Genomic DNA, 16,700 nt, shown 5'->3' with positions numbered 1-16,700 from the left:
AGTAGGGTCTCCAATTTTTGTCCAGATTAGCCTCCCTCATAGATGGGATTATGTGTGCGTGTGTGTGTGTGTGTGTGTGTGTGTGTGTGTGTGTGTGTGTGTGTGTGTGTGTGTGTGTGTGTGTGTGTGTGTGTGTGTGTGTATTCACTACTATACCCACGTTATTGACTGAAATGCAGTCACACAGGTGCCAGACTGCATCTGTTTTCTTTCAGCTCTTTACCTTATTTCCTAAAATATACATGTATAGCTTTGACCAAGAATGGCTTTTTAATTTTTAAACTTGGATGTAAGCTAGCTTTTCAACAATTTAGTTTATGCTGGGAGCAAAACATATATGACTCTGTAAACCTATCTTTACATCTAGTTCTGTGGTTTGCTCAAACCAACCATCTTTTAAATGCATCTTGCAAAGTTCCCCTCTACATCTTAGCCCAGGCAATAACCCAGCTGGGACAAAGCAGAAGGCCGCAGATGGTGGGGTGACAGCCAGTGTGCCCACACCCCTTTCCTAAGAGGGAAGGACTAGGTGACCCAGCAGAGGTTACCATTTCCTTTTCACAGAGGGGACAGACTTTGAGAGGGGGTGAGTGTCCACAAGAGCCAGGGAGGTGGGGGTTCCTCCCCACAGCCCCTGCTGGGCTGCCAGGGAAGGAGTGACACAGTCTATGCTTCTGTTCACCGCTGCCCCCAGCTCTTTCCCAGAGCTTCAGTGCTGTCTGCCGGAGGGTGCCAAGCACAAGGACACCAGAAACTCACCCCTCCCCTCACGGCAGCGCTGTCCCCACAGGCAAGCGGCCGACTGGAGCTGCTAAGGATACTCCTGGAGGCTGATCAGCTCATCGGGGACAAGGGGAGTACAGGGGCCAGAGGAGGACCTGGGACTGGGTAAGTACAAGGCTAGCCCTTGCCAGATGGCCAGGGTCGGCTCTCCTGATGAACACGAAAGCCAGGGCAAGCCCCAGGCCACAGTGGTACCAGATGGGCTCCTCCCAAAGAAACACCCAGCCTTTGATGAAGTTGAGCACCTGTCAATCAAGAACACACTCCAGAGGATTCCCTCACCATCTGGAAAGCTGGTTCACCGATCGCATGCCCATCCAGGTATCTTTACCAGGAAAGTAAGCCCACCCCCTTCATTGTAGTCCACAGCTGTAACCTGTGTTTCTCTCCCAATTAAACAACCAACAACAACAAAAAAGGAACAGTTTAAAAAGCAGAAGAGATGCCAGAGCCCTAAGAAATGTTACCCAGAAAGCCCCTCGATGTCAGGTAAAATAACACCACCTGACACACCTGTCCACCCATGGAGGGAGGTTTGTGTCACTTCCAGAACAAAAGAGGGTACAAACAGGAGTCAGCCCACCAATCATTGGGAAAAACCTGAAAAATCTCACCAGATTTTTTTAAAAGAGTCTTAAGAGACTTGACTCCTGGGTCAAAGCTTGTGAACTTTTTCTAATTATATTTCTAAGCTTACGTTTAAAATTCTTATTATCATCATGATTATTATTAAGCAGTTGCACAAAGGTGTCCTAATTCCAGAAGTCATGTTGTGCATGCAATGCTTCCTGCTCACCCCTTCTTTCACTCTCCCATCCAGACCCTCAAGTTCACTCTTACTTTTTCTGTGTGTACAGCTCCTGGTGCTTGAACTCAGGGCCTACGTGCTTGTCCCTGCGCTTTTGTGCTAAGGCTAGCACTTGAGCCATAGCTCCATTTTGAGCTTTTCAAAAGAGTTTAATTGGAGATAAAAAGCTTTCTTGTCTGGGCTGTCTTTGAACCACAATTCTCAGGTCTCAGCCTGCTGAGCAGCTAGAATTACAGGCATGAGGCACCAGCACTTGGCTCAATCTTACTTTTTAAAAGGGCTAACAAGCTAGGCACTGGTGGCTCACGCCTATAATTCTAGCTACTCAAGAGACTGAGATCTGAGGATCATGGTTCAAAGGCAGCCCAGGCAGGAAAATCTGTGAACTCTTATCTCCAATAAACTATCAGCAAAATGGAAGTGCTGCCATGGCTCAAAGTGGCAGAGTGCTAACCGAGAGCAACAGAAGCTCAGGGACAGCACCTAGGCCCTGAGTTCAAGCCCCATGGATGACCCTCTCCCCACCCTCCACCACAGCCACAAAAAGGAGGAGGGCTAACAACTTACATTCCCACCCACCACCATTCAGGGTGATGCCCACATTTGGACGTCTTCTGTAACCACCCTTTACAGCCCACACTATGGCCCTGGCACTGCCTGGCACTTCTGTGTCACCACTGTCACCATGCTGAATCTGTGCTTTTGTTCTGTGTCGGCATCTAAGATTACCAGGTTTTGTCCATTTTCCATGGGAATCTCCAGAGTTTTTTGTTTTTGTTTTTGCTTTTGAATGAGCTATCCAGGACTCAGGAATAGCTATCTGACTGTAAATGCACTGCAAATACTTTATCCTTAGACTTATCAAAACAAAGCTCCAGATACCCTAGCCAGAGCACACTTTAGTAACATCTGGGGCAGTTTTCTTAATGGTCCCCTATCCCCCCCACCACACACACACACACACACACAATTGGTTTTCCATGGGTCTACATACTCCTGGGTCCTTGCTGCTCCTAAATGTGTCAACACATTTAGGCATGCCCTGCCCATATCTTCTGGGCATATTCTAGTACTTTCCACAATACAGCTTTCTAAACTTTTCACTTAGTTGAAGTTAAGCTTACAGACTTGTAATTTGTAAGACTACAGTTTTTCCTGCTCTTTAAAATGGTCATGTTTTTATGTTGTGTTTTGGTGGTCTGCTTGCCCAGGGTCCTCACAGGAGTGGGGTGGAGGACACACTCCAAGACCACAGCTGCTCACCCCTACAAAGGATGTGCATTTCAGGTCCTTTCTTCTCTGCAGCTTTCCCAATGCTGAGAGTTAATGGAGAATTGTTCACAGGCTGGGAAGGTGGCTAAGTGGTAGAGCGCTTGCCTTGTATGCATGAGGCCCTGGGTTTGATCCCTCAGCACCACATAAGCAGAAAAAGCTGGAAGTGGCGCTGTGGCTCAAGTGGTAGAGCGCTAGCCTTGAGCTGAAGAGCTGAGGGACAGGGCCCAGGCCCAGAGTTCAGGCCCCACGACCGACGAGAAGGGGCGGGGGGGATTGTTCAAGGAAGGTGGAACGAAGGAGGGATGGGTAGGCAAAAGAATAAATTCAGCTCCAAGAGCAGCAAGGGTCTACCTCACAATTCTCCTTCTTTGTCTTCCCTAGGTCTAATCAATTCTTAACCCTTTCCACCCAAAAGCCACCCTCCAATCAAAAAGGTGTTTTTCTGAGCAAGGTGAAGTAGCTCATGCTTGTAATCAGAATATGTGGTTCAAGAAAATGCAGTTCAAAGCCAGCCCAGGGAGAAAGTTCACAAAACACCCTTCTTAACCTACAGCTGGACACAGTGGTATGTGCACCTATTATCCTAGATGACTGGTTAGCTGATTGGGAGGATGGCTGTTCACAGCCAGCCCAGACAGAAAAGTCCAGAGCTCCATCTTAAAGGAAAGAAGCTGGGGGTGGTGGCACAGCTGTCAGTCCAGCAACAATGAAAAGCCTAAGATAGGAGACTGTGGTCTGAGCTCGTCCCTGCGTTGCCTGGACAGGAAGCAAGGCCCTAGCTCAAAAGCAGCCAGCACAGGGGCTGGGAAGGTGGCTCAGTGGTAGAGCGCTTGCCTTGCATGCCTGAGGCCCTGGGTTCGATTTCTCAGCACCACATAAGCAAGAAAAAAAGCCGGAAGTGGCACTGCGGCTCAATTGGTGGAGTGCTAGCCTTGAGCTGAAGAGCTGAGGGATAGTGCCCAGGCCCAGAGTTCAGGCCCCACGACCAGACCCCCAAAAAAAAAAAAAGTAGCCAGCACAAAATAAAATGCTCAGTAGTAGAGTACCTACCTAGCAAGCACAAAGCCCTAAGTTCAACCCCATCTCATCCTCACCAAAGAAAAAAGAAAAAATCAATCTGAATATACAGCATGGTTATCCCATTTGATTTAGTGACTTCCCATAAATTAACCCATGCTGGGCACTTTTGATATAAAGGCAAGTTGCAGTCAAATAAAAGAGCCCATGCTTCTAATTAGCTTTATGTTCATCATCAGCCCCAAGGCTCCTTCCCACCTTTCATGGACCTGGCACAGTGGCACGAATCTTCACAACCACAGACTCTCAGCAGACTGCAGGGTGGGGATGGAGATCACCGTCAGGGCTGCTTTCCTCCTCAAGACAGGCTCCAGCCATCTTGTGCAGCTGGAACACAGGGGCCAGGCCCCTTTCCTCTGTGCTCTGGGCCTCTCCCTGAGGTACCTGACTCCTGGCGAGAATGTGCCATCTGCAGATTCTTCAGGGTCATTACTGGGACTTCTCTGTCAACCAGGGAAGGAATAGACAGGATCTGGCACCTCTTGGAGTCTGATGCACAGACAGGGCGCACTGTCCCCATTTCAAGACCCTAGCCAACAACAGAGCAAAGAGACAACCCCACGTTCCCACTGGAGGGCCGAGGGTGGCAGGTGGCAGAGAAGAGGAGATGAGCACGGTGCACAAGCGGACACTCCCGGCTGCTTGAGTGATTTGCAGTCAGAGGCTCTGCAGCACTGGCTGGCAGCTGCCTGGCTTGTGGGCTTCCTAAGAACAATGGGGGTGAGGGAAGTCCTTGAGAAGTCAGATGTGCTGCTCTCAGTCACCCCAGTACTCCTGACCTCCTTCTTTTCTGCTCCCAAATGTAAATGGAAGTGGGATGGTTAACTTTTCTGTGATGGCATCCATCTGCTCTACTCCAGACTGCAGGGAGCAGAGTGGTCGTGGGGAGGGAGGAGGTGGGGAGGGAGGAGGTAGACAGACTGCAGGGAGCTGAGTGGTGGTGGGGAGGGAGGAGGTGGGGAGGGAGGAGGTACACAGACTGCAGGCAGCTGAGTGGCTGGGGGAGAGGGAGGGTAGAAGTGTCAGACCAGATTTTTTTTGGGGGGGGGGGTGTTGCAGGCAGTCATGGGGCCTGAACTCAGGGCTTGGGCACTGTCCCTCAGCTCTTCAGCTCAAGGCTAACACTCTACCACTTGAGCCACAGTGCCACTTGCAGCTTTTTCTGTGTATGTGGTGCTGAGAAATCGAACTCAGGGCCTCATGCATGCCAGGCAAGCGCTCTACCCCTGAGCTACCTTCCCACCACCTCCGAGCAGATCTTGAATGATTTCTACACACTGGCCAGTATGAGCCAACATGAAAAATGAGATCAGGTCTAGGACCGCAGCTCAGGGTTAGAGCACTTGCAGAACCTACTGAAGGTCCTGGGTTCTAGTCCCAGAACTACAAAAATAAACAAAATTGCTAAGTCACATCATGAGGAGGTAAGACTAGAACACCATGGTAGTTCAAAGGAGACCTCACAGTCTACACTTTGAACACCAGGACCTCTTGGTTAGGCGACTGAAACATGACTCCCGCATCAGTAAGTTCAGAGGGCTCCATCAAATACAAGACACACAGGTAAATGGATCAGCAGATGATTCAAAGACCTCAATGGAAGGGTAGAAGGTGTCCAATTACACAAATGATAATTACAAAACTCACGTACATGCGGTTGTGACCAGCCAGGTCACTGGGACCTGTGTGGCCAGGAAAACTTGTCCATGGGCTTCCTCCGCCACGGCCGTCTTGGACCTGGGTGCCTGGGCCTGCAGGCCATTGATGCAATCTGAATTAACGACGTCCTGAGTGGACTAGCTGCCCAGTTTCAGTACTGACTGGCCCTGGAACACTGACCTTCTTTCTTTCTCACTGTTGCTCAGGTGAGTGGGAAAGTTCAGGGTGTGGCGGGAAGCAATTCCCTGATATAGGAAAGGGGAGTTTACCACATTAAAACTCAGCCGGGAGAACCCAGCTACCAAGAGAGCTGTGGACAAACCATTCCCAAGGCACATTACAAACCCCTGCTAAGAAGGCCGCTGGACTAATGTCAGTCCGGAGAGCCACCATCGGCCGCTGTGAGGTAAAAATTCATTATCCTACCATGGAGCATCTGTCATGAGAGCTATCCAAAGCCCTGCAGCATGGAAGGGAACTTCAGCATGGAAGGGCTCAAGTGTTGAGTTTATAAACTAATTTTCAGATGAGAACTTCACTCAGAAAAAGCTTTCAAACCTGGAAAAACTCACCTTCAGGCTGGAGGTGTGGCTGAGGGCAGAGCATTTGCCTGGCATGTAAAAGGCCAAACAATGGAAAGAAAGGGGAGGGGAGGGGGAGTCATCTTCCTGGAAAACCTGATGTGACAGGAGCAGAACCAACAGGTAAGCTGCTACCACACCACCGCCTGGGCTCCTGGGCCCTCATGTGTACAGACTCCCACCCATTCTGTGGACAAGGTCACTTGACTTGAATTCTAACTGGTGGACTCCAGCAGACATGGTATGCACAAGGGTGGCTCATAAAACCCTCTAATGTAAGGCACTCTCTCTCCATCCACCACTACCTTAGACGGCTGACCGTAAAGCCCTAAGATTCCACACTGCACAAGGGAGCTCTGGTCAACCCCAAATGAAGGGACAATGAGGTTTGGGGTTACATCTGTTACTACCTAACAAAAGTGCCAAAGAATTCACTTCTCCTGAATCCTGCCACCAAACCTCCTTCACACTGCGAAGTCTATCTTCTTCCTCAAATTTAATTCTACTCAGTTTTATGGAAGGGATAAGGTTGATGTCTTCCACCTTGAAACTTCTGCCCCATCACACCCATGATTGCACTACACAGGTATATGTATGCAGCCTTGTGTGTACATGTGCGTATATTGGCAGTACCAGGGTTGAACTCAGGGCCTCCTGCTTAGTAGGCAGGTATGTGTGCATGTGTGTTCACATGTGTGTGTGTGTGTGTATGGTGACACTGCCAGGCCTGATGTCACGGCCTCATGCTTGCTAGGCAGGTACATGGGTATCTGTGGATGTGTGTGCATGTGTCTTCTTGCACATAAGTACATATGTTTTGGCAGTACTTAGGGCTTGAACTTGAGGGCCTCATACTTGCTAGGCAGGTGAGCTGCCACCTGGACACCATGATGGTGAGCAGAGCGTGATGGCGAGCTTCTCTTGGACATCAGGGAGCTCCTTTGTGTGGGCTCCTTGGAAACGCAAATGTAAGCACCAGTATAGCCAAGAGATAAACATCAAGCAGGGGATGGCTGTTAGAGGCACCCCAGGATGAGGAAATGGAGAGGAGATTGTTTTGGCAACAAGACTCTTCTCTTCCACTCTCTCCAGTATTATCTAATCGGGAAGAAATCTAACCATTCTTCCAGAGTCTCTCCTCTGTCCTCTCCACTGGCCTCCAAGGACTTCATCTAGTTTTTTCCAGCCACCTGCAGCGGAAGCAGTCATCCCATGACACATGCAAGCCCAAAGCACCGACCCTGCAAGGCTCAGCATGGTCCCTGTTTGCAGATTGTGGAGGCTGCTTTCTGCTCACTCCCAGCTCCTGAAAAAGACAGTGCAAACTCTAGGCTGTCATCTGCTTCCTTTGATTAGATAATCAGTTTTCTCAGAGGAAGATCAGAAGGCAAACAAGAGCCAATTGTGTGTGCAGGCTCAGATACCAGAGACCCTACTAAGAGACAGCAAAATGTGACAGACTTAGTTTTATTGTCATCTTGTTGTCCTTACAGGGTAACTAACTCTAAGCTATGTTCCAACAGTGTGCTGCTTAGTTTCCCACTCCCCATTCAAAGCAGAGTGGTATCCAGATGGACTATAAGATGACCTTTCCTCACGGTGCCCCAGAGAAAGGACATGGGACCTGGGATGTGGGATGGGGAGGGGGGCTGGAGCAGAGATAGACATGGTAAATTCCAAATGGCTTTCTCAAGGGAGATGTTTCCAGTATCAGAGCTATTCTTTTATGCCACATCAAGAGTTTTTCCAGTTTCATCAACTCTCCAAAGCTACACTGGAAACCCCAATTGCTCCTTGATAAACACATGGTAAAACATGAACTAAGGGTGCAGTCAGTGGGAGGGCCTTACTTAGCACACATGGGACCCTCAGTTCAACCCTCAGTACCAAACAATAACAAAAAGACCATTTTCCCGGTGTTTGGGAAACAAGATGATCTTATTGTCAGACAGTAAGGTCAATCTGTCAAGTGCATGCTGGGTTTCTCCCATCCTGAAAGCCAAGATATGTCTGCTCTTGTCTCAGGGACACAGTCTTCTGCTGCTCTTTGTACCTCCTGGAAGCAAAGCCTAGGAAGGCAGCAGCCAGAGCACCTGCTGGTTTCACCCTGGCTGGAGGAGAGGCCCAAGGCCAGCTGCCTTCCAGGGTCCGCCAAGAACAGCTGGCCCGTGTGGGTGCCTGTCAACAGCTGTCAGGGCAGAGAGGTGGAAGGACGAGCTCAGGACCCACTGTTCCAGGGGGACTTGGCAGTACCAAGAAGCCAAACCTTTGTGCAAACGCCTGTTGCTGCAGAAAGCAAAGGTCTTCCTAAACTGAGGGGACGAGGCTTCCAACTATGGCAGTGTTGAGAGTGTTGAGACTCAAGTGGCAGGCACACAAGGCAGCGCCCCAGGGGTCTCTGTGCACACGGTAAGCTAGCAGGACTCACAGATGAACACCTGAAGCCAGGCAGGCTGTCCTGGGTGAACAAGGCCCTAGGTAGTAATGTAGAAACACAGAAAGTGGCTTTGGGCACAGGACTCTCCAAAAGGCAGAATGTAAGAAGACACCAGAAGAAACAGTCAACAGTTAACAACCTAGATGTTTCCTCAAAAAGCACAAAAGACAGACAAGAAAACAGACTGAGGGAGCCTTGAACCACTATTCAAATAATCCTGAAGAGGCAAGGTAGCAGTATAGAAAACAGTAATCCTAAGAAGCACCCGATTAAGGTCAGTTATGCAATTATGAATACAGGTAAAGTGTTGGGCTGCTAAAAGTAGATCAGGAAAAAAAATCATTTTTGAATAATTATTTTCTACAGTGCAGTAACATATGCAATAACCCTTTCTTAAATATATATGTATATGTGTGTATATATACATATACATACATACATACATATATATACATATATATACATATACACACATACACACACACACACACACACACACACACACACACACATTTAGCTTGGAGAGACACTGCCATTAAAAGTACTCAGGAGACAATTTGCTACAACAAAGAGGAGAAGTCGGTTTCTGAACAGCCACGTGGGCAGAGAAAAAGCCCGACAGGCACAGGCAAGCAGGACATAAACAGCCCTGTACCTCCAACTTTTTGACATTTACCAAAGTGCTGCTTGAGTTATGTCCTGGAATGCAAGGAAGGCATGCTACCAAAAAGGGGAGGGGTGGGTGGAAACATTCTAACCCCGAGTTGCCCTAAAACACAAGCACAACAAAGAAAGAAAAAAGAACCCAAATATTTAGGACCTATGCATGCTTTCCATTTGCCAGAGTCTGTAAGCCAAAAGTTGGTTTGTTTTTTTCTAATTTTAAAGAATTCCAAAGTTCACTTGTACATCCTTTCAGATAATGGGTGCAACTGCCTTTCTGTGGCTGAATGGTGGGCAGGGTAGGTGCTCCAGGTGGTTTATGCAAAAGACCCTCCAACCAGCTAGACAAACAGCTACTACAGACAAGGAGCATGGGCTGGCTGCAGCAAGGGGTCAGGGAGGCTGTGACTGGCAGAGGCAGACAGAATGGCCAGGTATCCCCCCTCAACCGAGCAGCACTGACACTTTTTCTTCCGAGGAGAAAGCAAAAGGTCTTCCACACTCTCTATTAGACAGGTTTTACCCAAAGTGAAGTTCAAACTTCAAATTGTGCCTGCTGTGAGTCTTTTTAGAATGTGCCCTGGAGACATTCTGGATAGATGACAGAAGACAGAGCAGTGGCAGGCAGCCCTCGGCAGACAAATGGGTGGAGGAGAACAGGGCCAGCCGGTCCCATTCATGGTCGCTGCTGCAGCCATTCCCAATTAGACAGCTTAATTACAGACTTCAGCTGTTTATGAACACAGCAGCCAGTAAACAACCAGGAAGTGCCATCCTAGTCTCTAATTATACTGGGCCTGTCGGTGGGGAAAATGGTACTTTGGGGTTTCAGGATTTCCTGGTTCCTGAGTTCGTAAGGGACTCACAATCTGGGAGGTAACGTGCAGTTCATTCTTTTCTGGAACACCACCCTTCTGCCCTGCCTTGGGCCAGGCTCTTGCCAGCCTGAAGTCTGGGGTGAAGGAATGGTAGCTTCCCCTTGGCCTGGGGCCATCGTGACCATTAGCAATAATTTTTCTTTTCTAACTGCCCGATGGTGCTGCCGAGGTCTAGGGAGCCAGGGCTGTCTGCACCAAGAGCAGGAACTGCTCTCCGATCTCCAGCTTGCACAGCCCAGGGAATGGAGTTGCCAACAGCAGCAGTGTGGTCCCTTGACCCAAGGATTGCTCTAGGCCACTCAGGCCACTCACAGCCACCTTGGACAGGGAACACTGCACTAGTGATCGATGGTGCATCCCAGAGGAACGGGCTAAGTGCCTGTACACATAGACATGTAATTCAGGTGCCCTGGAGGCTGCTAACCACCTCCCAAGGTGGGGAAAGCAGTGCTATTCCCAGCTTGGAAAAGTAGGGCTGCTTCTGTTGGTTCCTGAACCCCTGACAGACAGATCACACCTACAAAGATGTTGATCTCCTCAGATAACTGGTCCTGATCCATTACTAATTCTTGGCCCCTGCAAGGCCTTACAAATAATCCCCCGAAGGATGTTCTGCCACATCTCAGCTGGAAGGCTTGGTGGGGTAGGGGGACATGAGACAGGGCCAGCAGTGGGCTGGACCTTGGGGGTCTCTGATGTGGACCTGACAGGATGGAATGCAGCAGAGCAAGCACCACCACTTCCTAGAGCAGAAGCCTTCCCTGTGCTTCTCGTCGGGCAAGACACGTCTCTGTATCCCAGAAATACAGCTTACATCCTAGCCGGCAAAGGACTGGGAAGGGGAAAAACCCCACCCAACATGAGGTCACCCCAACAAGTTTCCACAGCTGTTCCTAGGCCATGGCCCCACCTCTTCTTCTTCTTCCTCCTCCTCCTCCCTCCTCCCCAGCCTGCAGTTGCTGAGCAACGCTGACCGGAGACACAAACTCCCTTATCACAAGCCTCTTCCTCCTCTGCCCACCCTGGAAAGCTGGGGTTCCCGGGCTCTCTCCAACAGGCCAGCAGCACTGGCCACACAACGGGTCTGGATGAAGTCTCCCACTGCACAGCTGCTTCTCAACTGCCGTAACTTACAGGTGGGTGGCAGCTCAGTCCTGGCCTACCATGCCACAATGGCACGGTCACACTGAGTCCTTCTCTGTGCCTGTGGTGATCTGAGAACCACTGTGGCCATCCAGAGTCCCAGCTCCACCCCTTCAGTCCTGCCTTTAATCCATCCAACCATCCGGTCCACAGGGGTGCCCTCTCCAGGCTCTGGGATAGCAAGTCCCTGCCCTCAGAGGAGAACGGCTGTCAACGGGCACTGGGCTGCCAGCAGACACCAGTAACTCCAGGTAGTTTGAAGCCATGCAGGTCACAACACCAGAAAAGAACCAACACTGGGTCTGGGCAGTGTTGGGTAGAGGCCAGAGATACTGCTAAACATCCTTTAACACACAGAACAGCCCAGCAACAAGAATTGTCTGCAACAAAATGTTAACAGTGCCGAAGTTGAAAACTCCCGTTGAGGCCATTAACATCATCCTCTCAGACTTCTTTCAGCTTCTTACCTGCTTTCCCCTCCCCTGGTATCTACTCTCCAGCTGGCCAATAGAAAGGACACCAATCACTTCACTCCCAAACTCTGTGCTATTCTTCAATTCTGGAAAGCAAAGCCAATGACTCAAAATGGCCTCACTTCACTGGACTGGAGCTGAAAGCTCACGGGCCAGAGATGCGACTGCAGGATCTCAACCCGGGGTATCGGAGGTGGTGAACAGTAGCTCATCCAGTTTACAGTTAAAAATGGCCTCTTAACAAAACTACACTGCAAAACAGGCGAAAGAAACAGAATGGAAAAAGTAAAAAAGCAAAAAAAGTTGAAGAAGCAGAGCCTGAACAATCTGTTGCGGAAAAAGTACTGGACTGACGTGTAGTGAACGGGAAACTAGAGTATTTCCTGAAGTGGAAGGGATTTACAGGTGCTGTTAATACTTGAGGAAAGTTTACATTGTCTAGAGTTGGAACATTTCTTAATTCTCAAAAGACTGACAAAGTTAAGGGTAGTACAAAAAGAAAATCTTTATCTGACAGTGATCTGATGGTAGCAAGTCAAAGAAAAAAGACGGTGCTGCTGGCGCTGGTGGCTCACGCCTGTAATCTCAGCTACTCACCTCAACCAGATGAGAAAATTAGAACTAATTTTTATTTCCTTTCATGAAAAGTTTCTACAGTAAGCATTCCTTTACAGAATATTAGGATCTGTATACTGAGAGCTCTAGATCATGGGCTATCTAAGACTTGGCTCATAGAAATGTAAAATCAACTGGGTAGAGATTTTGACTATTTAGGACCTGTTGGACTAAATGAACAAAAGTTTACGATTACTGATCTGCATGCTTTTTCTTTACCACAACTCATTCCTTACATGTAGCCTTAATTTTTTTCAGTACTGGTTTACTGGTTCTACAAAAGCCAGAAAAACAACTCCATAGTAATTAGAATGTTACCCAACTGTATATTGTTTATTGTAAATTATTGTGGACCATGGTCAATAGTTTTATATTTTAAAAAAAAGTGCTTGCTCATCGGCAGCCACCATTAAGATCATAGCACAGCTTGCTTGCCTGCCTTTTTTCCTCTGGACATTTAGAGTGATAGGAGGGATTGGTTGTTTAAAAAAAGAAAACCTGAGATCAGACAGGGCACTGGTGGCTCACACCCATAATTCTAGCTACTCAGCATGCTAAGATCTGAAAGATTAAAGTTCAAGGATAGCTCAGGCAGAAAAGTCCAGGAGACTCCAATTCCAAAGGAACCAGTTTAAAAAACAAACACACACACACACACACACACACACACACACACACACACAGACTGGTTGTGTGACTCAAATAATAGTGATAGGCCAGAAAGCAAGCTGAACAGCCTGAGTTCAAACTCTAGTATAAGAGAAAAAAAAATTAAAACCCTCAGACTACATTCAACTTACTATAAGACAACTTAATACAAAAAATTATCAAGTTCTCTCATCATTTTGACATTTACTTTTAACTATTCTCTGTTCACAGTTCTTTTCTTGGAGCACAAGCCAACTCTCTTCTATTTTGAGTCATGTCTATAGGACATCTAGTGTGGTGCTCCAGGCAAGACCAAGATGTGGCGCCTCCATTGGAAGGGTTGCTAGGGGTCCCCTGCCCTCTCAAGCTCACACGGGAGGTGGGTGTGGTCTACTACCTACATCCCAGTCAAGGCCATCGCCCCTAGGAAGATGGGAGGAATGTACCCAGGCTGCACAGCCAGTAGGTGACAGGGCCACCCAGAATCTTGGTCTCCCACCTTCCTATCCACACCTGAAATGGCAGATATTATGTCACCACAACTGGGGCAAGCGGTGTGCAGAAAGCCAACAAAACACGATGAGTGTGAGAGATGTTTCTGGAAGACAGGGCCGACCCAGAAACGGCCGACCCAGAAACTGAAAAAAGAGACTGCCCTCACCCATCTGGGTGAGCACACAGACAGAACAGAGTGGAGCACCATCCGGTGAGCACACAGACAGAACAAGTGGAGCACCATCTGGTGAGCACACAGACAGAACAGAGTGGAGCACCATCCGGTGAGCACACAGAACGGAGTGGAGCACCATCCGGTGAGCACACAGACAGAACAAGTGGAGCACCATCCGGTGAGCACACAGAATGGAGTGGAGCACCATCCGGTGAGCACAGACAGAACAAGTGGAGCACCATCTGGTGAGCACACAGACAGAACAGAGTGGAGCACCATCCGGTGAGCACACAGAACGGAGTGGAGCACCATCCGGTGAGCACACAGACAGAACAAGTGGAGCACCATCCGGTGAGCACACAGAATGGAGTGGAGCACCATCCGGTGAGCACACAGAATGGAGTGGAGCACCATCTGGTGAGCACACAGACAGAACAAGTGGAGCACCATCCGGTGAGCACACAGACAGAATGGAGTGGAGCACCATCCGGTGAGCACACAGACAGAACAAGTGGAGCACCATCCGGTGAGCACACAGAATGGAGTGGAGCACCATCCGGTGAGCACACAGACAGAACAAGTGGAGCACCATCCGGTGAGCACACAGACAGAATGGAGTGGAGCACCATCCGGTGAGCACACAGACAGAATGGAGTGGAGCACCATCCGGTGAGCACACAGACAGAACAAGTGGAGCACCATCCGGTGAGCACACAGAATGGAGTGGAGCACCATCCGGTGAGCACACAGAATGGAGTGGAGCACCATCTGGTGAGCACACAGACAGAATGGAGTGGAGCACCATCCGGTGAGCACACAGAATGGAGTGGAGCACCATCCGGTGAGCACACAGACAGAATGGAGTGGAGCACCATCCGGTGAGCACACAGAACGGAGTGGAGCACTATCCGGTGAGCACACAGAATGGAGTGGAGCACCATCCGGTGAGCACACAGACAGAACGGGAGTGGAGCACCATCTGGTGAGCACACAGACAGAACAGAGTGGAGCACCATCCGGTGAGCACACAGACAGAACAGAGTGGAGCACCATCCGGTGAGCACACAGACAGAACAAGTGGAGCACCATCTGGTGAGCACACAGAATGGGTGGAGCACCATCTGGTGAGCACACAGAATGGAGTGGAGCACCATCCGGTGAGCACACAGAATGGAGTGGAGCACCATCCGGTGAGCACACAGACAGAATGGAGTGGAGCACCATCCGGTGAGCACACAGACAGAACAGAGTGGAGCACCATCTGGTGAGCACACAGACAGAACGGAGTGGCGGAGGTTGGGTGGGGCTGCTGCTGGAGCAGGGACATTGGCCCTCTCCTGCCTTGGGGACCTCAGTGCTCTCACCTTTTGGCTTTAAACTAAGGTCGGATTTTAACAGTGTAGCTTTCTCGGCTATCCAGTTCACAGATGGTGGAATGCAGGGCCGCAGAGGCCGGAGCCCATGACAGATCTCCTCTTGAGAGTGCTATCTATCTAACACTCGCTCCACCCACTTTCCCTCAGAGAGAAGACTCCCACTGCACACTTGGAATGAACTGACACACTCTCTGCCTTCCTACCTCTGCTTTCCTCCTAAAAATATCAGTTACATTTCAGCTCTCACAAGATTCTAGAGAATCTCACAACCACCAAAATGTGGGTCTCCTTATTTTACAGGTAAAGCAACAGTTCACTGTGAGGAGTTACAAGCGTTAGCAAGTGTTAAAGTTAGCAAGTGTTTTAGTTGCCTGGGGCTGCTATAACAAAATATTACAACCTGAGTAGTCCTGCTGTAAATCTCATAGTCTCAGCCCAGCGATCAGAAGTCCAAAGCCAAGGTCAGTTCCTGGGCGGGGGGGGGGGGGGGGACTCGCTCCAGGCCTCCCCCTAAGCTCCTGAAGAGTTGTGGGCAGAACCTCGCCAGGGAGAACCATTTCCTGTTTCTACCCTGATCTTCACCTGGCTCCTCCCTGTATACATGTCTGGGCCCAAGGACCCCAATGACACTGGGAGGAGGGACTCAGCTACCCCAGGGTGGCCCCAATCTATTCACATCTGGAACAACCCTTTGTGTCCATTGTGACGAATCACACTTTGAGGAATCAGGGGTTGGCACTTGAGGAGGTCATAATTCAACCCCACAAGCAGTGGTATGAGATCCCGTGTCTCTGGTAGCTGATATAAAAAGTGGATAGAAGTATGCCTAGAAGTGGGTGCCTGGGACCTATTTGGATGAGGGGGGAGGGGACTTCATCTCTTTTGGTTTTTTTGTCCAAGTCCTCTGACCTGGACATTTGTCCTGGGAACACTCAACAAAGCCTCCCACAGTCAGGAGCATTTCCACACTCAAAGAGCTGCCCTGCCCCAGTATGACTTCTTCCAGTCCAGTGATCCCACAAAAACTTGGGGAGGGAGGTTTGTATAATCCCAAATGTTACAGTATAAGATACTGACCTGCCTCTCTGCCTGTGTCCAGATAAAGTGCTGGAAAAGTACCCCAAAACACAGAGACTCAACACCCTTACTGGAGGAAAGGAGTTGAAGATAGGAGAACGGAAGTGGGACAGAGTTTCAAAGCTGACCTCGCTCCTTAGAGTCCTCTGCTCCCTGTGGTACGACTTGTAAAGCACAGGAAGAAAACCTGTCCTGCCCACATCGACTGCTGGGGCCCTCCAGGGCTAGTCTTCTCCAACATGCTCACCCCACATAACCGTGCTCTCAGCAACCAACACCCCGCCAGTCACGGTGAAGGGCTAGGAGAGTGCGGCAAGGTCCACGGGGGACTGTGGAGCCTACCCTAGAAATGTCATTGTGGTCCAGGGAGAGTCTTTTCAGCACAAAAATCAAAGTACAACTCTTCTTTTGTCTCCTTCCTGTTGTTTCTTAGAGACTCAGCGCAGATTCAAAGCAGATTATATATCTCAGACTCAGTCACTGAGTGATGGGAAGGAAATGGATCTACATACTCAAAGGCTTTTTTGAGCAAATCGT

The 16,700-nt window shown here is 49.4% G+C and overlaps 1 protein-coding gene across 1 annotated transcript in view; it reads right to left on the bottom strand.

Annotated features, from left to right (window-relative positions):
* The window catches only part of Agap1 (ArfGAP with GTPase domain, ankyrin repeat and PH domain 1), a 345,764-nt gene extending 341,391 nt beyond the window's left edge, over positions 1-4,373 (bottom strand). The window contains exon 1 of the mRNA XM_013023308.1: positions 4,328-4,373. Within this exon, the coding sequence (XP_012878762.1) occupies positions 4,328-4,373 (46 nt within the window). The remainder of the gene's footprint in view (positions 1-4,327) is intronic.
* Positions 4,374-16,700: the final 12,327 nt, after the last annotated feature.

Source organism: Dipodomys ordii, unplaced genomic scaffold, assembly GCF_000151885.1.
Source record: "Dipodomys ordii isolate 6190 unplaced genomic scaffold, Dord_2.0 Scaffold1, whole genome shotgun sequence".
Classification (NCBI taxonomy): domain Eukaryota; kingdom Metazoa; phylum Chordata; class Mammalia; order Rodentia; family Heteromyidae; genus Dipodomys; species Dipodomys ordii.
The sequence above is the reverse complement of the archived record's forward strand: the minus strand, read 5'-3'. Positions and strand labels throughout refer to the sequence as shown.